The sequence below is a fragment of the Hyperolius riggenbachi genome, chromosome 6 (genome assembly GCF_040937935.1).
Source record: "Hyperolius riggenbachi isolate aHypRig1 chromosome 6, aHypRig1.pri, whole genome shotgun sequence".
NCBI classification, from domain to species: domain Eukaryota; kingdom Metazoa; phylum Chordata; class Amphibia; order Anura; family Hyperoliidae; genus Hyperolius; species Hyperolius riggenbachi.
This window is the reverse complement of record NC_090651.1, coordinates 292,172,773-292,197,034: the sequence shown is the minus strand read 5'-3', so window position 1 is coordinate 292,197,034 and position 24,262 is coordinate 292,172,773. Positions and strand designations below refer to the sequence as shown.

At 44.9% G+C, this 24,262-nt stretch overlaps 1 protein-coding gene across 1 annotated transcript in view; it reads right to left on the bottom strand.

The window, feature by feature from the left end:
- LOC137521598 (C-Jun-amino-terminal kinase-interacting protein 4-like) overlaps positions 1-24,262 on the bottom strand; it is a 168,435-nt gene that overhangs the window by 106,350 nt on the left and 37,823 nt on the right. The window contains exons 2-4 of the mRNA XM_068241061.1: positions 16,288-16,408; positions 1,903-1,973; positions 1,675-1,766 (exon numbers count right to left, since the gene is read on the bottom strand). Coding sequence (XP_068097162.1) covers positions 1,675-1,766; positions 1,903-1,973; positions 16,288-16,408 — 284 coding nt within the window. The remainder of the gene's footprint in view (positions 1-1,674; positions 1,767-1,902; positions 1,974-16,287; positions 16,409-24,262) is intronic.

Below are 24,262 nucleotides of genomic sequence, written 5' to 3'. Positions count from 1 at the left end.
CAGATTCGACCAAGAGCCAAATCTATCTCTAATCGAATCTGCCCATACTCTACAGGACGATTCCCGTTCAATTTCAGCATGAAATCATCAGGGAATCGGCTGAGCCGCTACGTCCACCCCGCCGCTGCCCCCAAAATGTATAAATGTATGTTGTGTAGTGCATTTATACATTACCTGTCCTGTAGCAGCTCGCCGGGTCCATCCGTCCATCTCGCCGGGTAACAGCCGCATACACGCTAGCGGCGCAGAGCGTCTGACGTGAGCCGCTATGCGCCTTTGTGACGTTAGACATTTTGCCGCCGGCGTGTATGCGGAACCCGGAAATGGACTGTCTGAAACCGCGTGGAGGCTGACACCGGACAGGTAATGTATAAATGCACTACACTACATACATTTATACATTGCGGCGGGAGTTGTCATCTCGTCGCTCGTTCGCAATTCGGCCGCCGTCTCGGCCCGACATTTTCCAACATGCGCGATCGACTGTGCGCCCAATTTCTGTCCCGAAATTGGTCACTTTGTTGGTCGGGCATTTTATGGCCCCCTTTATTCAGACACTACTGCAGCCAAATAGATCAGCAGGGTTGCCAGGCAACTGGTATTGTTTAAAAGGAAATAAATATAACAGCCTCCATATCCCTCTCGATACAGTTGTCCTTTAAGATGAATGGGAGCGTTCATCTCAATTTGTTTACTGTTGATTGCACAAGCGCCACAGTCAATTGGATTTTCCAAAAGAGTGCATGTAGTTTGTGTTGGCTCAATTCAGGGTTCTGCATAAAATGAGATACAGAAACAATGGAGACTGATGCCAAACGCTTCTCTGCTTAGTAGCAGAAAGGCATTTGACATGAGCTGCTAGCAGTCACCTGTGTGAAGTGGCTGGATAGTGTGCTGGCTCTGCCCCTACACAGGAGACCAGAGTTCAAATCTCGGCTCTTCCAGTTCAGTAAGCCTGCACCTATTCATTAAGGAGTCCCTTGATGGAGAATGGGGACAAATGGTTTTCTGCTAATTAGCTGGTTTTCTTCTTCCTAATACTGGCTATAGAGCGCTCTCTAGTGGCTGCAGTTCAAGCGTTAGCAGCCCGCCAGAAGAAAACCGCAATATAAATGTTGTCTTGTCTTAAACCGGCCCTAAAGGTGGCCAAACAAGGGTCCTTTTTTACTGTTAGTTTAAATAACTGTGACTGCAGTCTTTTCACTGAATGGTGCCACTAATTCTAATTGAATTCAGACACTTTATCAACTTAAAAGTGTGATCAGAGCTGACAGTAAAATGTGGCCAATTAGGTGGATGGTTAAACATCGGGTTCAGTTTTTAATCAACGCCAACCCCCCTCCCCAAAAAAATGCAGCTTTCACTATTTTTTTGCGACACAGCATGTTGAGTGCTATTACAACTCATTCATTTTATTAGGCTTCTGAATGTGTGCTACACTGGACACCCAGCACGAGGCAGATGATGTGAATGAGCCCCAAGCCAGTGCGGAACTATAAACCATTTTGCAACATTATTTTAATTATTTCCTAAACCAGGACACCAAAGATTGATTAGTTATACGGTTTCTTTGTCAAGGAAATGGCTGCAAATTGTACATCCATCATTAGCTGGTAGCAGCACAACGCCACAAATAAGCACTGAACATAACAAGGATAACACAGGAATACTTACAGGCCCTGAGAGGGGGTGTTCCTTCCAGAAAGCCGGGCAGCTTCTAAAGAAATAGACCTCTGGTACCTCAGTTCTTTATAATTCTTCACTAACTGTCCAGGACAGAAACAAAATAGTCAAAGTTCTTCTACATTATTATTTACAATGAAATATATAAGGCAACCTCAATATGTCACTGCAGGTGTCCTTTAATGGTCAGATAAGATATTGCAGATATTCAGGGCTTACCTTAGCATGGACCTGGGAAAGCGTAGCCAGCTCCTTACACAGCTGTGCCTTCTGCTCTTCCAAACTAAGAACTAAAACACAAAACAAATACGTAATGACAAAGAATCCATTCTACAAAAGTGGTCTATAATCCGTGACAAAATATGCATTACTGGGGCCCTACATAAGAGTCTGATCGTCATCGGTGCCCTCTACGTGACAAAGTGTGCATTACTGGTGCCCTCTATGTGACAAAGTGTGCATCACTGATGCCCTACGCGTGACAAAATGTGCATCACTGGTGGCCTATGTGACAAAGTATGCATTACTGGTACCCCAAATGACAAAGTGTGCATCAAAGGTGGCCTAATCACTGGTGCCCTATATGACCTATATGAGATGGAAACATTCATTAGTAGTAGTTAAGACTAAACTTTTTTAGGGGGCTTTCTGTACTGGGTGACAAAGCTTATAAAAAAGCAACGTCTCAAAACTGCGATGAACAGCACACTATGATACTGGGATTGTGTTGTACTCTTAGGGGGATCTGTGGAGCTTCCAAAAGAGACAAGGAAAGGAGAGACACCCCACCCCCCAATCTCCAAAGCTGTTCTTTGAATGTTTACACCTGTCATTACTATCTCCATTCTTCAGCATCACAGGTCATTACCAATCTGGACTCTAATTGTTTTTAGCATGTTACCAGTAACACCACTACAATAAGATTAGGGATGTTTTGTTCTATCGTTCGATATTCTTGACTGTATGTTTTTATAAAATGCGTATTGTGTTCATATGCTATGTCATTTTGATATTGTTTTGTGATTTCTTATGTCTAAAGGCAAATGTCAACAGTAAGTTCTGTCTTATTCTTATGGGACATATTTTATATATATTTTTCGCGGATACTATTTATGCAAAAATGAACATTAGCAAGAGCATATTGATCATTAAGGCTTACTACTCTGCCCATACCAACCTAGACTTTTAATATATTATTAATAGCACTATTAATATATTTTAAATGTAATTGTACTTGACATTCTTATTGTATATTCATATTTTGCCATTCTGTGTGTTAAGGAGTGCCTATGTTATTTATTTACAGACACTTGTTGATCTGAAGAAGTTGTCTCTGTTCCGCGAAACCAGTTATCCTACTAGTGTCTGAAACCTAATAAAACTTTACAGGTTTTGTCCTTTTTAGAGAGAAGTGTCTTCTTTTTATATTTTAAATTTTAGCCTATAGCACTACTTCCTACTTTGGGGCGCCCTCCTCATCTCCACACTATGATACGTTTCGTAGAGGGTTTTTGTTTGTGTGCATTAATGACTAACATGTTTGCTCAAAGGATAAAAATAGGATATAAATGTTAGCTAGATAAACTAACCATTGCAGCATCATCAAAAAACACCATAGGACAACATACCTTGGCCCATATGCAATACATTTTTTCACCCGAGTTATCTCTTGGGAGATAAATTTCATCTTATCTGTAAACTAAATTTTCAGCATTTTACAACTGAAAAAGTACCAAAAAGTTGATGAAGCGGTACTATAAAAATTATTTTGAGCATTTTCTTGCTTGCTGGTGGTTTAAATAGCATTTTATGACAGTGTATGAAAATATCACCTAGGAGAAAACTCAGGTGAAAAAGTAAATTGCATATGGCCCCTTATGTTAACTAATGTTCCAACGGATGCAGCCTGCAGCTGCTTACAGATTCAGTGTTCTCCCCAGGCTCTTTTAGCCGGGTGCTCCACCCAGCTAGATTTGGTGACCACCCGGCTGTCATCGGCTCACCTTCTCACCTCCTCCTATGCTGTAAGCAGAGTTGCCCTGCATTTTCAACTCGCCCCACCCGGCTACTTTTTTATGCCACCCGGCTGGAAAAAAATTCTGGGGAGAACACATGAAACTTACCCTGCCTGCCATTACAAGGCGCAACTAAGAGATGGGCTCTATAGTCAGTACAATACAAAGCCTGTTTTATGCACAAGAGAAGCAGTAGTGCGGTGCTCTCTATCTGATTGATAGCATATGAATGAGAAAGTAATTTAAACAATACTTTCTCCACTGGCACTGCGTAGTAGTAAAGGAAGAAAGACATCTGTTCATACAGTGGGTTGCAAAAGTATTCGGCCCCCTTGAAGTTTTCCATATTTTGTCACATTACTGCCACAAACATGAATCAATTTTATTGGAATTACACGTGAAAGACCAATACAAAGTGGTGTACATGTGAGAAGTGGAACGAAAACCATACATGATTCCAAATATTTTTTACAAATAAATAACTGCAAAGTGGGGTGTGCGTAATTATTCAGCCCCCTGAGTCAATACTTTGTAGAACCACCTTTTGCTGCAATTACAGCTGCCAGTCTTTTAGGGCAGTGTTTCTCAACTTTTTCGGCCCAAGTACCCCCTACCGCAATTCAGTTCCAGCCAAGTACCCCCCACGTGTATAATATATATATATATATATATATATATATATATATATATATATATATATATATATATATATATATATATATATATATATATATATATATATATATATATATATATATATATACATATACATATATACATATATACACACACACACACACATATACATACACATACACGCGCACACACACGCACACTTATACCGCATATATACCGCACCGCAGGTATAGGTGCCCCCAGTATAGATAGATAGCCAGGTATAGGTGCCCGCCCCCAGTATAGGTGCCCTCAGTATAGCTAGGTATAGGTGCCCCCAGTATAGCCAGGCATGGGTTGGTGCCCACAGTATATATAGGTATAGGTGTCCTCATAGCTAGGCATGGGTGCCCCCAGTATAGCCAGGCATGGGTGCCCCCAGTACAGCCAGGATTGGGTGTCGCCCAGTATAGCCAGGCATGGGTGCCCCACAGTATAGCAAGGCATGGGTGCCTCCCAGTATAGCCAGGCATGGGTGCCCTTAGTACAGCCTGGCATGGATGCCCCCAGTATAGCCAGGTATAGGTGCCCCCAGTATAGTTAGGTATAAGTACCCCCAGTATAGCCAGTCATGGGTGCCCTTAGTACAGCCTGGCATGGATGCCCCCAGGATAGCTAGGCATGGGTGCCTACAGTTTAGTTAGGCATGTGTGCCCAAAGTATAGCCAGGAGGGGATGCAGCGCAAAACGGGGGAGCATGCCCACACATAGCGGCGGGGAGGGGGGTCCACTCCCCCACTCCCTCACCTTGGACTCCCCCGTCAGTGCTTCCCCCTCCGACACGTATTAATAGCAGCGGCATGGTAAAAGGAACGCACACTTACTTCTGCGTTCCATGCCGGAGGTCCGATCTTCTCTGAGCCTGACACTACTTCCTGATAAACAGGAAGTAGCGTCATCGCTGAGAGAGAAGGACCTCTGGCGTGGAACGCGGAAGTAAGTCCGCGTTCCTTTTACCATGCCGCCGCCGCTGCTATTAATGCGTGTCGGAGGGGGAAGCGCTGACGGGGGAGTCCAAGGTGAGGGTGGGGGGGAGTGGACCCCCCTCCCCGCCGCTATGTGTGGGCATGCTCCCCCGTTTTGCGCTGCATCCCCTCCTGGCTGCGTACCCCCAGCTATGGTCTCGCGTACCCCCTGGGGTACGCGAACCGCGTGTTGAGAAACACTGTTTTAGGGTATGTCTCTACCAGCTTTGCACATCTAGAGACTGAAATCCTTGCCCATTTTTCTTTGCAAAACAGCTCCCACTCAGTTAGATTAGATGGACAGCGTTTGTGAATAGCAGTTTTCAGATCTTGCCACAGATTCTCGATTGGATTTAGATCTGGACTTTGACTGGGCCATTCTAACACATAGATATGTTTTGTTTTAAAGGAGAACTGTAGTGAGAGGGATATGGAGGCTGCCATATTTATTTCCTTTTAAGCAATACCAGTTGCCTGGCAGCCCTGATGGTCTATTTGCCTAAAGAAGTGTCTGAATCACACCAGAAACCAGCATGCAGCTAATCTTGTCATATCTGTCTAAATTTGTCAGAAACACCTGATCTGCTGCATGCTTGTTCAGGGCCTATGGCTGAAAGTATTAGAGGCAGAGGATTAGCTGAATAGCCAGGCAACTGGTATTGCTTAAAAGGAAATAAATATGGCAGCCTCCATATACCTCTCACTACAGTTCTCCTTTAAACCATTCCATTGCTGCCCTGGCTTTATGTTTAGGGTCATTGTCCTGCTGGAAGGTGAACCTCCGCCCCAGTCTCAAGTCTTTTGTAGTCTCCAAGAGGTTTTCTTCCAAGTTTGCCCTGTATTTGGCTCCATCCATCTTCCCATCAACTCTGACCAGCTTCCCTGTCCCTGCTGAAGAGAAGCACCCCCCGAGCATGATGCTGCCACCACCATATTTGACAGTGGGGATGGTGTGTTCAGAGTGATGTGCAGTGTTCGTTTTCTGCCACACATAGCGTTTTGCATTTTGGCCAAAAAGTTCAATTTTGGTCTCATCTGACCAGAGCACCTTCTTCCACATGGTTGCTGTGTCCCCCACATGGCTTCTGGCAAACTGCAAACGGGACTTATTATGCTTTCTGTTAACAATGGCTTTCTTCTTGCCACTCTTCCATAAAGGCCAACTTTGTACAGTGCATGACTAATAGTTGTCCTATGGACAGAGTCTCCCACCTGAGCTGCAGCTCGTCCAGAGTCACCATGGGCCTCTTGACTGCATTTCTGATCAACGTTCTACTTGTTCGGCCTGTGAGTTTAGGTGGATGGCCTTGTCTTGGTAGGTTTACAACTGTGCCATACTCCTTCCATTTCTGAATGATCACTTGAACAGTGCTCCGTGGGATGTTCAAGGCTTTGGAAATCTTTTTGTAGCCTAAGCCTGCTTTAAATTTCTCAATAACTTGATCCCTGACCTGTCTTGTGTGTTCTTTGGACTTCACGGTGTTGTTGCTCCCAATATTCTCTTAGACAACCTCTGAGGCCCTCACAGAGCAACTGTATTTGTACTGACATTAGATTACACACAGGTGCACTCTATTAAGTCATTAATGTCTATAGACAACTGACTGCACTCAGATCAAAGGGGGACGAATAATTATGCACACACTACTTTTCAGTTATTTGTAAAAAAAAAGGTTTGGAATCATGTATGATTTTCGTTCCACTTCTCACGTGTACACCACTTTGTGTTCGTCTTTCATGTGCAATTAAAATAAAATTGATTCATGTTTGTGGCAGTAATATGACAAAATGTGGAAAACTTCAAGGGGGCCGAATACTTTTGCAACCCACTGTATATACAAGAACAAAAGCATGTGCACCATCTGTCCGTTGCTCGTTATGTTTATGGACAGCAGATAACACCCACACATCAGGAACTTACTTCACATCATATAGTCAAAGTGCTGTAATTCGCCTGTGTGGCAGCCGTGGTGGGGCAGTAACGGGGGGAATAGCGACGGCCGTTTCGTGTCAAACTGACACTTGGTCACGCTGCGTTCCACCTGAAAAGAGCAGGTGGCAACATCCGACTTAAAGAGACTCGGATATATTACTGATAGATATATAGAGATAGAGATAGATATATATATATATATATATATATATATATATATATATATATATATATATATATATATATATATATATATATATATATATATATATATATACACATACATAGTGCTAAACCGCCACATCCCTGCGGCAAAATGAGGGGTTTATACCCCCCAAATCCCCTCTGCAAACTCCACGACTTTCTTGGTCGTGGATTTTGCTGCTTATGGAGGCAGAGATTTGAGCTGCAGCTCTACCTCCATGCGCTTCAATTGCTGCGCAGATCTCCGCCTCTCCCCCGCCCCTCTCTGTGAAGGATTGAGAGGGGCGGGGAGAGGCGGCGATCAGCGGGGATTGACGCACTAAGAAGCAGAGCTACAGCAGTAAGCTCTGCCTCATCAGGAAGCGCTCCCCCGAGTTTGCAGAGGAGATTTGGGGGGTATGAACCCCTTGTTTTGCCAAAGGGATGCGGTGGTTTAGCACCATCTATAGTGCTTTACAGTAATGACATGCTTTAAGACTCACTTCAAAGTCTCTTTAAGATGGAAAATATTCCCGACTCTTCCGGTTACGCTGCTCACTCTGTGATTGGAGCAGGAAGGCGGGCTGTCCGTAGATGACGTCGTCCGCAAGGCGCAATATTTATGTGTCCGAAAGGACGCATGTACGTGGACTACAATACCCGGGAGGCTAAGCGAACATTGACAAGCAGTCTCTGTCCCTGCCAAATTACAGGAGCGGACATCCGGATTGGTTAAACATGTAAGGGAGGTACTATTCTGCCAACCTCAAACGATTAGAAATTAACCCTCTATAGCACGCTGGGCATGCTTTGCGAAATGACGTCACCCTCCAAGCCCACATTCCGCATTAAAGATTGAGACATTAAAGTGACTAGTGTACATAAAATTGTACATATACCAAACAGTATACAAAAATGTAAAATAGGAAAACTCAGTTAGCCATTAAATAGGACAGTAAGCCGACCATATTAGTTTATTAGAGAAACTGCAATTATTATTATTTTCATATCCTGTCTAAAATGGCGCGGGTCAATTAGCACCAAAGGCAAGGAAGTAATTATATATTAATAAAGGCTAAATTATACCAATACATTGCAAATTCACTCACGCCACAAAAGACTAGAAATGCAGTATACCCATCCCCAACCCGTCACATTATATATTTACAAATTATTATATTAACAAGGAGCATATACTTGTTTGAAAAAAAAAAGAAGTCCAGTTAACAGCCTTAGATCACATACAGTACTAAGAAACATGATAAATTAGATCCTTAATTTATCATGTATCTCAATACACGTGACACGAAACAGCCGTCGCTACTCCCCCGTTACTACCCGCCACCCACTTCCTCTACCACGCCTGCCACACAGGCCAATTACAGCACTTTGACCATATGATGTGAAGTAAGTTCCTGATGTTTGGATGTTATCCACTGTCAATATACATAACGAGCAATGGATGGAAGGTGCACGTGCTTTTGTTCTTGTATACAATACAAAGCCTGTCTCCCACCAGAAAATTCTATAAGCAGGCACTTGTTGGTAAGCCCCTGACAACACCTGCTGGAATCCGCTAAAAGACTAAGGCCTCGTTCACCTCAGGGCTGTTTCTGTGCACTTTTTCCTGCATATTGCCGTGTGCATTCTGCAAAGTAATGATTTTCCCATGTAATTGAATGTGCCTTGTTCACATCTATGCACTTCGCTGAGTTGCTTTACAAAAACAGTGTTGCATACATTTCTGTGCATTGAGCTGTAAAGTGCATATCAATGCAAGTGAATGAGTGTGCTTTTTTAGCGCATAGCAGCGCATACAAGTGCATAGAAGCGCATGCGTTTTTGACCCCAATTGAAAAAAAAAAAGAAACTTTCACACGAAAACAAATCTTTATTGACAACTGTTACAATAAGCAAAACATACTTTAACCACTTGCCGACCGCCTACTTCATATTGGCGGCGGCAAAGTGGCAGCCCCAGGACCACGTAACGCAGAATGGCGTCAGGTCCTGGGGCACTCTTTGGCCGGGGATCGCGCGCTGGGATGCGCGCGCATCCGCCGGCAATAGGCTCCGCCCACCCGCGACGTCAACCCACCGGCCAATCGGAAGCGCCGGCGGGTTGTTAACCCGACGATCGCCGGATAGGAAGCGTATAATACGCTTTGTAATGTTTACAAAGTGTATTATACAGGCTGCCTCCTGCCCTGGTGGTCCCAGTGTCCGAGGGACCACCAGGGCAGGCTGCAGCCACCCTAGTCTGCACCCAAACACACTGATCTGCCCCCCCCTGCCCCCTGATCGCCCACAGTACCCCTCAGACCCCCCCCTGCCCACCCCCCAGACCACCGTTTGCACACAATCACCCCCCTAATCACCCATTAATCACTCCCTGTCACTATCTGTCAACGCTATTTTTTTTTTAGTCCCTAAACTGCCCCCTGCTCCCTCCTGATCACCCCCCCCACCCCTCAGATTCTCCCCAGACCCTCCCCCCCCCTGTGTACTGTATGCATCTATCCCCCCTGATCACCTGTCAATCACCTGTCAATCACCTGTCATTTACCCGTCAATCACCCCCTGTCACTGCCACCCATCAATCAGCCCCTAACCTGCCCCTTGCGGGCAATCTAATCACCCACCCACACCAATAGATCGCCCGCAGATCCGACATCAGATCACCTCCCAAATCCATCGTTTACATCTATTCTCTCCTCTAAATACCCACTAATTACCCATCAATCACCCATCAATCACCACCTGTCACTGTTACCCATCAGATTAGACCCTTGCGGGCACCCAATCACCCGCCCACACGCTCAGATTGCCCTCAAACCCCCCCTTATCGATTCGCCAGTGCATTATTTACATCCGTTCTTCCCTGTAATAACCCACTGATCACCTGTCAATCACCCTCTGTCACTGCCACCCATCAATAACCCCCTGTCACTGCCACCCATCAATCAGCCCCTAACCTGCCCCTTGCGGGCAATCTGATCACCCACCCACACCAATAGATCGCCCGCAGATCCGACATCAGATCACCTCCCAAGCGCAGTGTTTACATCTATTCTCTCCTCTAAACACCCACTAATTACCCATCAATCACCCCCTATCACCACCTGTCACTGTTACCCATCAGATTAGACCCTAATCTGCCCCTTGCGGGCACCCAATCACCCGCCCACACGCTCAGATTGCCCTCAGACCCTCCCTTATCAATTCGCCAGTGCAATATTTATATCTGTTATTCCCTGTAATAACCCACTGATCACCTGTCAATCACCCATCAATCACCCCCTGTCACTGCCACCCATCAATCACCCCCTGTCACTGCCACCCATCAATCAACCCCTAACCTGCCCCTTTGTGGGCAATCTGATCACCCACCCACACCAATAGATCGCCCGCAGATCCGACATCAGATCACCTCCCAAGTGCAGTGTTTACATCTCTTCTCTCCTCTAAACACCCACTAATTACCCATCAATCACCCCCTATCACCACCTGTTACTGTTACCCATCAGATTAGACCCTAATCTGCCCCTTGCGGGCACCCAATCACTTGCCCACACCTCAGAACGCCCTCAGACCCCAGCCCTGATTACCTCGCTAGTGCATTGCTTGCATCTATTTCCCCCCTCTAATCACACCTTGAGACACCCATAAATCACCTCCTGTCACCCCCTAGCACACCTACCCATCAGATCAGGCCCTAATTTGCCCCGTGTGGGCTCCTGATCACTCGGCCAAACCCTCAGATCCCCCTCAGACCCCCTTCCGATCACCTCCCCAGTGCATTGATTGCATCTATTTTCCCCTCTAACCGCCCCCTGAGACACCCATCAATCACCTCCTGTCACCCCCCTAGCACTCCTATCCATCAGATCAGGCCCAATACATCCTGTCATCTAAGAGGCCACCCTGCTTATGACCGTTTCCACAAAATTTGCCCCCTCATAGACCACCTGTCATCAAAATTTGCAGATGCTTATACCCCTGAACAGTCATTTTGAGAAATTTGGTTTCCAGACTACTCACAGTTTTGGGCCCGTAAAATGCCAGGGCAGAATAGGAACCCCACAAGTGACCCCATTTTAGAAAGAAGACACCCCAAGGTATTCTGTTAGGTGTATGATGAGTTCATAGAAGATTTTATTTTTTGTCAAAAGTTAGCGGAAATTGGATTTTTATTGTTTTTTTCACAAAGTGTCATTTTTCACTAACTTGTGACAAAAAATAAAATCTTCTATGAACTCACCATACCCCTAACGGAATACCTTGGGGTGTCTTCTTTCTAAAATGGGGTCACTTGTGGGGTTCCTATACTGCCCTGGCATTTTTGGGGCCCTAAACCGTGGGGAGTAGTCTAGAAAACAAATGACTCAAAATGACCTGTGAATAGGACGTTGGGCCCCTTAGCGCACCTAGGCTGCAAAAAAGTGTCACACATGTAGTATCGCCATACTCAGGAGAAGTAGTATAATGTGTTTTGTGGTGTATTTTTACACATACCCATGCTGGGTGGAAGAAATCTCTCTGTAAATGGACAATTGTGTGTAAAAAAAATCAAAAATGTGTCATTTACAGAGATATTTCTCCCACCCAGCATGGTTATATGTAAAAATACACCACAAAACACATTATACTACTTCTTCGGAGTACGGCGATACCACATGTGTGACACTTTTTTGCAGCCTAACTGTGCTAAGGGGCCCAAAGTCCAATGAGTACCTTTAGGATTTCACAGGTCATTTTGAGACATTTGGGTTCAAGACTACTCCTCACGGTTTAGGGCCCCTAAAATGCCAGGGCAGTATTGGAACCCCACAAATGACCCCATTCTAGAAAGAAGACACCCCAAGGTATTCCGTTAGGAGTATGGTGAGTTCATAGAAGATTTTATTTTTTGTCACAAGTTAGCGGAAATTGATATGTATTGGTTTTTTTTTCACAAAGTGTCATTTTCCGCTAACTTGTGACAAAAAAAAAATCTTCTACGAACTCACCATACCCCTAACGGAATATCTTGGGGTGTCTTCTTTCTAAAATGGGGTCACTTGTGGGGTTCCTATACTGCCCTGGCATTTTAGGGGCCCTAAACCGTGAGGAGTAGTCTAGAATCCAAATGCCTCAAAATGACCTGTGAATAGGACGTTAGGCCCCTTAGCGCACCTAGGTTGCAAAAAAGTGTCACACATGTGGTATCGCCGTACTCAGAAGAAGTAGTATAATGTGTTTTGGGGTGTATTTTTATACATACCCATGCTGGGTGGGAGAAATCTCTCTGTAAATGGACAATTGTGTGTAAAAAAAATCAAATAATTGTCATTTACAGAGATATTTCTCCCACCTAGCATCTGTATGTGTAAAAATACACCCCAAAACACATTATACTACTTCTCCTGAGTACGGTGGTACCACATGTGTGGCACTTTTTTGCACCCTAAGTGCGCTAAGGGGCCCAAAGTCCAATGAGTACCTTTAGGATTTCACAGGTCATTTTGCGACATTTGGTTTCAAGACTACTCCTCACGGTTTAGGGCCCCTAAAATGCCAGGGCAGTATAGGAACCCCACAAATGACCCCATCTTAGAAAGAAGACACCCCAAGGTATTCCGTTAGGAGTATGGTGAGTTCATAGAAGATTTTATTTTTGTCACAAGTTAGCGGAAAATGACACTTTGTGAAAAAAAACTATTAAAATCAATTTCCGCTAACTTGTGACAAAAAAAAAAAATTCTTCTATGAACTCACCATACTCCTAATGGAATACCTTGGGGTGTCTTCTTTCTAAAATGGGGTAATTTGTGGGATTCCTATACTGTCCTGGCATTTTAGGGGCCCTAAACCGTGAGGAGCAGTCTTGAACCCAAATGTCTCAAAATGACCTGTGAAATCCTAAAGGTACTCATTGGACTTTGGGCCCCTTAGCGCAGTTAGGGTGCAAAAAAGTGCCACACATGTGGTATCACCGTACTCAGGAGACGTAGTATAATGTGTTTTGGGGTGTATTTTTCCACATACCCATGCTGAGTGGGAGAAATATCTCTATAAATTGACAATTGTGTGTAAAAAAAATAAAAAAATTGTCATTTACGGAGATATTTCTCCCACCCAGCATGGGTATGTGTAAAAATACACCCCAAAACACATTATACTACTTCTCCTGAGTACGGCAATACCACATGTGTGGCACTTTTTTGCAGCCTAACTGCGCTAAGGGGCCCAAAGTCCAATGAGCATCTTTAGGCTTTACAGGGGTGCTTACAATTAGGCACCCCCCAAAATGCCAGGACAGTGAACACACCCCACAAATGACCCCATTTTGGAAAGTAGACACTTCAAGGTATTCAGAGAGGAGCATAGTGAGTCCGTGGCAGATTTCATTTTTTTTTTGTCGCAAGTTAGAAGAAATGGAAACCTTTTTTTTTTTTTTGTTACAAAGTGTCATTTTCCGCTAACTTGTGACAAAAAATAAAATCTTCTATGAACTCACCATGCCTCTCACTGAATACTTTGGGATGTCTTCTTTCCAAAATGGGGTCATTTGGGGGGTATTTGTACTATCCTGGAATTTTAGCCCCTCATGAAACCTGACAGGTGCGCAGAAAAGTCAGAGATGCTTGAAAATGGGAAAATTCACTTTTGGTACCATAGTTTGTAAACGCTATAACTTTTACCCAATCCAATAAATATACACTGAATGTTTTTTTTTTTATCAAAGACATGTAGCAGAATAACTTTCGCGCTCAAATGTATAGGAAATTTTACTTTATTTGAAAAATGTCAGCACAGAAAGTTAAAAAAGTCATTTTTTGACAAAATTCATGTCTTTTTTGATGAATATAATAAAAAGTAAAACTCGCAGCAGCAATCAAATAGCACCGAAAGAAAGCTGTATTAGTGACAAAAAAAGGAGGTAAAATTCATTTAGGTGGTAGGTTGTATGACTGAGCAATAAACCGTGAAAGCTGCAGTGGTCCGAATGGAAAAAAAGGCTCTGGTCCTTAAGGGGTTTTATGACTGCAGTCCTTAAGTGGTTAAAAAAGCGCACCGCAGCGCACACAACCGAATGTGTTTTTTTATCATGCGCTTTTACAAATCTCTCAACGCACCCAAGGCACACAATGTGATGGTATGAACATCCACGCACATGCATGGACACTCATACTGGAAAAGGGCTAAAAAACTATATGCTCTTAACATACCATTAGGCCACTATGCAGGTCTTGCTTATATATGCCGTTGTCTCTGATATTGCAGTTATATGCGCCTACCTTATTGCCTGATGAAGCAGTGTCATACCTGTGTCACAATTTCTGGAGTGTGTAAAATAAAATTTTATCGCCTGTCAAAATCAACAGTCCCTTGTGTCTGCTTGGAGGAGGTAAGTACACCGCCACCTCCTCTATATGTTAATTTTAAGCTTTTTGGTCTATTTTATTCTTTTGGTGCCTCTGCTGTATAAAAAGCCACAGAAAACCACCCAAAACATGATGTCTCGATCACAGTAAAGACTGTGGCAGCAAATTTTGAGATGTACTATCAAAGTGTCTTTGTCCTGCAGTTTTAGATATGCCATGAACACAACAACATACATTTACTGAGAGATACATGTCATTATTATGATCATGCCTGGTGTGTAAGATTTAAACTATGCTGGGGTTGATTTATTAAAGCAAGCATAATGTAAACTGGAGGAAAAGTAAAGTAGTTTACCATTGCAGCGAGTTAGAATTATTGTATCATTTAGTAGCTGGGCAAATATTATTATTATTATTATTATTTTTTACTTATATAGCGCCAACATATTCCGCAGCGCTTTACAAAGCACAATAAGACGACAAGGGGAACATAGATACAACTAACAAATATACAGCAGAGTTCCAAGCAGCACAAATATTGTTACAAAAACAGTAAACATTAGGAGGGTGACCCTGCCCTTGCGAGCTTACAATCTAATGGGTAGTGGGGGACACACTAGGTAAGGGGGTGGAGGATGGATGAGGCAGTGATTCTTTGCCTCTGATTACATTGTAACAAATAAGTAAAAAAGGGCTATAGAATGTTATAAGCTTGTCTGAAAAGGTGTGTTTTAAGAGTGCGTTTGAAGATGTCCAGGTTTGGAGCATGACGTACAGGCTGTGGAAGAGAGTTCCAGATAAGGGAGTTCCAGATATTACACTTTTACTTCAATTTCCCTTGCATCTGTGTTGGCAAATCCATTCAACTAACCTAAGAGCTATTAGGTGCATGTTAGGTAACCTTTGAACTAATGCAGGGGTGTCCAAACTTTTGTCCAAGGGCCATATCGCTGTTCTTGGGAGTGCTAGGGGGCCAAACTAGCGGAATAAAACATTTGGCTGATTGCCGTTAGGTACGCCTGTGACATTCTACCAAATAAACATTTCCCGGGAAACAACCTATATACTGTGTGCAGTTAGCACAGTCTGTGGGCAATTAGGCCACTACTGAAGGCTGTGCAAGTGAATGTGGCCACCTGAGTTCCCCATTCCAAAACGCATAAGTGTGTATTTTGTCTATGGCACTGCAGCATAAGGGGTGAGACCAGCGCCTGTAGAATGAAGGGAGAGACCAAGTATTGCACGGAAAGAGGTGCTATAGGTGGGTCTCCACTCTGCATTACTTTCAGTATAAACAGATCCTTAATTTCCTAAAAATGGGGAAAAACTCAGCAGAGTTGTTCCCATTTATTATTTTTTACCGGTTAGGAGAAACAATGATTCAATAATTAGAAGAACTTCATAAACAGGTTTATCTTGCTATTATTGTCACTAGTGCCCTGTTCATCGGTCATTGCTATACTTACTCTGATCAGCACAGCTCCGGGCTTTCATCTCCATGCTTTTAGTCTGGGCATCCATATTCAGAATATTGGATTTGAAGAGCTTCCTTTCCTGCTCAATGCCATCTTCCATCTCCATACATCTCTACAAAAGGCAAGAAACACACAAAGGTTGAGCTTCTGTTTGCCTAGTAATTTTTAACCCAAAAAGGAATCCACAAAGTACAAGGTCTAAAACAGACAGTGTAAATTATGTCAGCATTTTCAAGTGCAATCATACGCCCAATATTGCAGGTCACCCCCAGCCACACTGATTGAGACACCAGTGCTGATTAGTCACCTGCACCAGATAAAGAAAGTACACGCTGAAAATCCTGTCTGAGTGACAAAACACTAAAAGGTGACCATTCACAACATAGATTTATTAAGAATTAAAGGGAAACTGAGGTGAGAAGGATATGGAGGCTGCCCTATTGATTTCCTTTTAAACAATACCAACTGCCTGGCAGTCTTGTTAACTTTTCTGGCATCAAGAGTATTAGCCAGGATATTAGCATTTAAAAAAAAAAATGAAAAAAAAAAATTGCCTCCATATCCTTCTCACCTCAGATCCCCTATAAAAGCAAAGAAGATTGAAGATACTTTGTACAGAAGGTATCGTACTACATAAAAAAAAAAAGTGATAAAAAACTGTACCAGCCATGTAAGGCCTGATAGGATGATTTATTAAGGGTGCATTCCCACTATATGCATTGTGGAATAATTCTGAATATGTATTTGCTGCCCATACAATTTTATGATCATGTTCACATAACTGCTTAACAAATCACATTATTTTAACTCCCATGTATGAGCATGTGCACATTCCGTAGACACTGACCAGGCTTTGAAATAACGTGTGTTATAACGCAAGCATTGCAGCTCACACACACACACACACACACACATTAACCACTTGCCGACCGCCCCCAGCCGATGGGCGGCGGCAAAGACTGGGCCTAAACGACCGCAATACGCCCATCGGCGGCAGCAGGCGTGGTTATGCGGCGATCGCATCATTCGTGACGCGATCAGCCGCCGGCGACTGGCTCCGCCCCCCTCGCGCTGTAACCCGCCGGCCGTTCGGAAGCGCCGGCGGGTTACTAGCACCCGGATCGCCGCATGGAAGAAGTATAATAGGCTTTGTAATGTATACAAAGCCTATTATACAGGCTGCCTCCTGCCCTGGTGGTCCCAGTGTCCGAGGGACCACCAGGGCAGGCTGCAGCCACCCTAGTCTGCACCCAAGCACACTGATTTCCCCTGCCCCCTGATCGCCCACAGCACCCCTCAGACCCCCCCCCCCTGCCCACCCCACAGATCACCATACACCTAATGGAATACCTTGGGGTGTCTTCTTTCTAAAATGGGGTCACTTGTGGGATTCCTTTACTGCCCTGGCATTTTAGGGGCCCTAAACCGTGAGGAGTAGTCTAGAAAACAAATGCCTCAAAATGACCTGTGAATAGGACGTTGGGCCCCTTAGGCTGCAAAAAAGTGTCACACATGTCATATCGCCGTACTCAGGAGAAGTAGTATAATGTGTTTTGTGGTGTATTTTTACACATACCCATGCTGGGTGGGAGAAATCGCTCTGTAAATGGACAATTGTGTGTAAAAAAAAAACAAAAAAAAATAAAATTGTCATTTACAGAGATATTTCTCCCACCCAGCATCTGTATGTGTAAAAATACACCACAAAACACATTATACTACTTCTCCTGAGTACGGCGGTACCACATGTGTGGCACTTTTTGCACCCTAAGTGCGCTAAGGGGCCCAAAGTCCAATGAGTACCTTTAGGATTTCACAGGTCATTTTGCGACATTTGGTTTCAAGACTACTCTTCACGGTTTAGGGCCCCTAAAATGCCAGGGCAGTATAGGAACCCCACAAATGACCCCATTTTAGAAAGAAGACACCCAAAGGTAGTCCGTTAGGAGTATGGTGAGTTCATAGAAGATTTTATTTTTTGTCACAAGTTAGTGGAAAATGACACTTTGTGAAAAAACACAATTAAAATCAATTTCCGCTAACTTGTGACAAAAAAAAAATAAATCTTCTATGAACTCACCATACTCCTAACGGAATACCTTGGGGTGTCTTCATTATAAAATGGGGTCATTTGTGGGGTTCCTATACTGCCCTGGCATTTTAGGGGCCCTAAACCGTGAGGAGTAGTCTTGAAACCAAATGTCGTAAAATGACCTGTGAAATCCTAAAGGTACTCATTGGACTTTGGGCCCCTAAGCGCAGTTAGGGTGCAAAAAAGTGCCACACATGTGGTATCGCCATACTCAGGAGAAGTAGTATAATGTGTTTTGGGGTGTATTTTTACACATACCCATGCTGAGTGGGAGAAATATCTCTGTAAATAGACAATTGTGTGTAAAAAAAAAATAAAAAAATTGTCATTTACGGAGATATTTCTCCCACCCAGCATGGGTATGTGTAAAAATACACCCCAAAACACATTATACTACTTCTCCTGAGTACGGCAATACCACATGTGTGGCACTTTTTTGCAGCCTAACTGCGCTAAGGGGCCCAAAGTCCAATGAGCATCTTTAGGCTTTACAGGGGTGCTTACAATTAGGCACCCCCCAAAATGCCAGGACAGTGAACACACCCCACAAATGACCCCATTTTGGAAAGTAGACACTTGAAGGTATTCAGAGAGGAGCATAGTGAGTCCGTGGCAAATTTCATTTTTTTTTTTTGTCGCAAGTTAGAAGAAATGGAAACTTTTTTTTGTCACAAAGTGTCATTTTCCGCTAACTTGTGACGAAAAATAAAATCTTCTATGAACTCACCATGCCTTTCACTGAATACTTTGGTATGTCTTCTTTCCAAAATGGGGTCATTTGGAGGTATTTATACTATCCTGGAATTTTAGCACCTCATGAAACATGACAGGTGGTTAGAAAAGTCAGAGATGCTTTAAAATGGGAAAATTCACCTTTGGCACCATAGTTTGTAAACGCTATAACTTTTACCCAAACCAATAAATATACACTGAATGTTTTTTTTTTCTTTATCAAAGACATGTAGCAGAATAACTTTCACACTCAAATGTATAGGAAATTTAACTTTATTTGAAAAATGTTACCACAGAAAGTTAAAAAAAGTCATTTTTTTGACAAAATTCATGTCTTTTTTGATGAATATAATAAAAAGTAAAACTCGCAGCAGCAATCAAATGGCACCAAAAGAAAGCTGTATTAGTGACAAGGAGGTAAAATTCATTTAGGTGGTAGGTTGTATGAGCGAGCAATAAACCGTGAAAGCTGCAGTGGTCTGAATGGAAAAAAAGACTCTGGTCCTTAAGGGGCGAAAAGACTGTGGTCCTCAAGTGGTTAAAGAGACACTGAAGCGAAAAAAAATGATGATATTATGATTTGTATGTGTAGTACAGCTAAGAAAAAAAACATTAAGATCAGATACATCAGTCTAATTGTTTCCAGTGCAGGAAGAGTTGAGAAACTCCAGTTGTTATCTCTATGCAAAAAAGCTATTAAGCTCTCCGACCAACTTGGTCGTGGAGAGGGCTGTTATCTGACTTTTATTATCTCAACTGTAATTGAACTGTTTACTTTTCCTCTAGCAGAGGAGAGTTTATTACTTCACAGACTGCTCTGAAAGACTCATTTTGAATGCTGAGTGTTGTGTAATCTGGACATATTATAGAGTGATGCAATGTTAGAAAAAACACTATATACCTGTCACGGACGATTGCGGGGACGCAGGCGCGTCCTGGAACCGCCCGTGAAGAAAAGCGATCGCACTCGATTCTCTGCGTCGATTGCGCTTCAAATCGATAGAATCTGGATTGAGTGTGTAGGAGGTCTGCAGTCCTTTCTTAGCAGAGGAATAGCATCACCTTAACTGCAGGATGGCTCTTTTGATATGCTAATGAGCCTGGGCCCAGAGAGTCCCTGGCTTCAAGCTGTGCTGATGGCCCATCCATCAGGTATAAGGTGACAAGCAGCTGGCAGGAAGACTGGCCCTGTGACTGCTGATCAAGCCAGAGGTGTAAACTCAAAGTTGTCTAAGCAGATTTCACATTCAGGTGTTAATTGAAGGAGCCAACAGGGCCTTTTCATAGACAAGAAGCAGACACAGCTGGACTCCAGTCAGGCTGACTCCGGCCTTAGCAGGAAGAAATGAATGTACAATATAATCTTTTGCCCATTTACAGAATACAATAAATAGGGTGGTTATGAGAGCGGTATCATTGGATCCGTAGGGTCATGCTGGATCTCTTGATACCAGTCGAGAGGGGCCCGGGGCCCCTACCACCCAGGTATGAATCTACTCAGGACCCTGATCTGATGCACTAGCCATGTCAGGTATCATATTAATCTGTATTTTCCTCCAAGTATGAAGCTGTTACCCCCCTAAATGTAACGTGTATGGTTCAGGAGTTACAGCAATTCATAAGTTTAGCTCTAAAATCTCTCAGAGGGAATGAACTGTCATTTGCTGGTAGCTCAGAGGGGGCTGGCATTGCCACACCCCCAAACCAGCTTCATCAAAAGCACAGAGCCAGCAGGCGGGCTGTGTCCTCCACTCTGAAACATCTTGAACTCTTCAGGTGCCAGCTTGAGGATATGCTGGCATCCACCTGGTCTGAACTCTGAACTCTGGACTTTGAAACCAAGGACTTTATGATTCTTCCCACAATAAGGACATCTTTCCAGGAACTAAGTAATTTTCTCCCTTCTTTTATTTTTCATACTGGCTATTGCTGTTTTCATAATTGTTGATTTTCATAATTGTCTGTATATATTAATTATTTATATTGCGTGAATAAACGACTTTCTCCAAGTCATTCACTTTCCGCTACCCTGCTTATCAGCACACACAGAAATGATCCCGGGTCTCTGAAGATACGCTACTGTTTGTTGTTGTTGGCTAGACAGAATATCGTGTGTTAACCGTTTTATTCGCAGGACTAGTCAGTTAGTGAGTTCCTCTGTCTCAGGAAACAGAGGTGGTGGCAGATCCCATGAACTAGTGTGTGAGTTGTAATCACCCGTGTCTCACAGGCTCCCTTCTGAGTTGTCTGCGGCTAATTCTTAACGGTTCCTGCGCATTGACTGCGACCAGAGTTCGCACGATCTGTGCGCTGGCACCGTTTAGAAGGCTAAGTGCGGTCAGCCACGAGGCTCCTGTGACAGTGGTAGGCAGCGGTGAGACCTGTGTTGTGCTGAAAGTATCTGCGATAGCGCTAGCGCTATCGAGAAACGAACTAATTCGTTGGTGTAGCTGGAAGGCAATATATTTTTTATATATACAGAGAGACTGTGTAGCCAGTACCCCTCCCCAAAGTTTTATTTTATTTGGCATGGAAATGTCCGGGAACTACCAGAACATGTGCCTAGCAGACCTGGAAAATCTTTGCGAAGAGAGGGGCATTGGCATCCTCCGCAAGACAAAACGGGACCTGATGGCAGACTTGTCCAGATGGGATGCCCAGCAACTGCGGGAGCTGGGAGTGTCCGCTGAGGTGGATACCAGCCCATCTGACAATCAAGGGGAACCAGAGGCTGAAGATCTTAGGCGTACAGAGGTTGAGCATCCTGCGGGCCCTGTTGCAACAGTTACGCCAGAGAATGTCAGTGTGGACCCCAACCCCAGAGTTTCTGAAAGTACTCGCCTGGAACCGGCCAGTACTGGACTGTCCATGGGTGCTGACCCGGTAATGCAGCAGGCATTACAAAAGCTGATGGAGACTGACCTGGAAAAGTACATGCAGTACATGGAAGCACGAGAGGAACGGGAGCGCCAATCTGCAGAACGCAAAGCTGCTGCTGCTGCGGCTGCTGCTGAACGCCACGCGGAGAGGGATGCCGCAGAGGCGCGGGAGAGACGACAGCATGAGCTCAACATGGCAAAGGTGCAACAGGCCAGCCGGAGTTCACCGCCCAGCCTCCCTGCTGAAGGAGCTGCAGCACCCGTAAGTGCAAAATTTAAGTTTGCTAATATTGAAAAAGACACAGACATTGACTTGTTTTTGCGGTCTTTTGAAAAAGCATGCCGTCAGTATCGTCTGTCCCAAGACCAGTGGGCCAGACATCTGACACCTTTGCTGCGCTACAAAGCGCTTGATGCCTTCGCAGAATTGCCTGCGGAGAAGGATAATGATTATGCTGCTATAAAAGACGCTATCATTACTAAGTACCAGCTGACGCCAGAAGCCTATCGCAAAAAGTTCAGGGCCTGGCAGAAAAAGTCTTCTGATTCGTACCGAGATGTGGCCAGCAGCTTGCTCACCACACTCCGCCAGTGGACGCTAGGCCTCACCAAAGGGTCTTATGGCGTCCTGGAGGACTTGATAGTCCTCGAACAATTTCTGAACATTTGCCCTGCTGATGTACGACAGTTTGTGTTAGAACGCAGGCCGGCTTCAGCCACTGTCGCTGCAGACCTTGCTGAGACTTTTGCAACTACCCGGGTGGCTGATACCCGCAGAACTGTCCCATCCAGCTGGAGAGGAGGTCAGCCCAATACCTCGGCAGACCCTCCTGCCCCTGTGAGCCGTCCGCCACAGAGGCCACCCAGCGCAGCTGCTGCACCCAGGCCTGCAGCGCCTGGAGAGGTCACCTGTCACTACTGCCGCCAGCCCGGACACATGAAATTCGACTGTCCGGAGCGGAGACAGACACCACCAGCACCTGGATCATCTGCATCACCTGCACCTCACCCACAGCAGAGGCAACCCGCCAGCGAACCACAGCCTGGATCATCAGATTTTGTCCTGTTTGCACGCGGACAGGAAATCCGCGACCGAACCGACCAGCAGCAACTTGTTAGAGTGAACGGCAAAGTTGTCACCGGATTCCGAGACACCGGAGCTGACATCACGTTAGTTCACTCACACCTTGTGCCAAAGGAGAGCATCAGCTCCAGCCGATCCCTTGCCCTTACTGGAGTAGAAGGCACCCTTTTTCACATAGCCCACGCCAGAGTGAAGCTGGATTGGGGAGTGGGAGGGGTCCAAGAAAGGGTTGTTGGGGTTATGAAGGATCTCCCAGTCCCTGTGTTGCTAGGGACTGATTTGGGCAAGCTTGTGTCCTACTATGAACCTGCCACGACCGCCTTGTCGCTCACGGAAGGAGACGGACTCTCCACCCACCACCAGGTACTTTATACACTTGGGGGAGCACCAGGGGGAGGTGGGTTGAATGTGCCCAGTTCAAGGGTACCAGGTTCAATAGTGCCTGCTTCAAAGGCACCTGAGTTTGAGGTACAGACTGTCTGTTGTGATGATGCTGTAACTGTACCTGAGTCTCCTGTACAACCTGTCTGTAATGAAAAAATGTCTATACCTGTCAATGTCATTACTGCATGCAATGATGATCTGAGTAATGTCCGTCTGTGCCATTCTGACAGTGTACCTGTGCTAGCAATACAGCGCAGCTGCACTGCTCAGAACCCGAGCTCAGAACAGGTGGAGGGGGTTCCGGCCTCCTCCCCCTCCTCTGACCGCAGGGATGAGACCTTTCAGCCGCTGGCCTCGTGTGACATGAGCCAGTTGGCTGAAACTGACAGCGCCGTATTCTCGGCCGCACTACAAAGTGACCCAAGCCTGGAGGTGCTCAGGAAGCAAGCCGCTGAGCCCCTCGCAGACGGGGCCGCTTTCAAGGTGTACTGGGGAGGTGGGAGACTGTACAGTGAGTCTGTACAGCCCCCTACAGGTAGATCCCACGCGAATACCAAATGGCTTGTGGTCCCGAGTGCGTTCAGGGGACATGTGCTGAAATCCGCACATGGTAATCCTCTGACAGCGCACTCGGGTGTCCGCAAGACACTCGCCGGTATTCGGAAACAGTTTTATTGGCCCCGGATGAACAGGGATGTAGCCAACTACTGCAGGGCATGTGCCGTCTGTCAGGAGCTGGGAAGGTCCAGGGATTCCCGCGGGGTTCCCTTAGGTCCACAGCCACTCAGCAGGGGA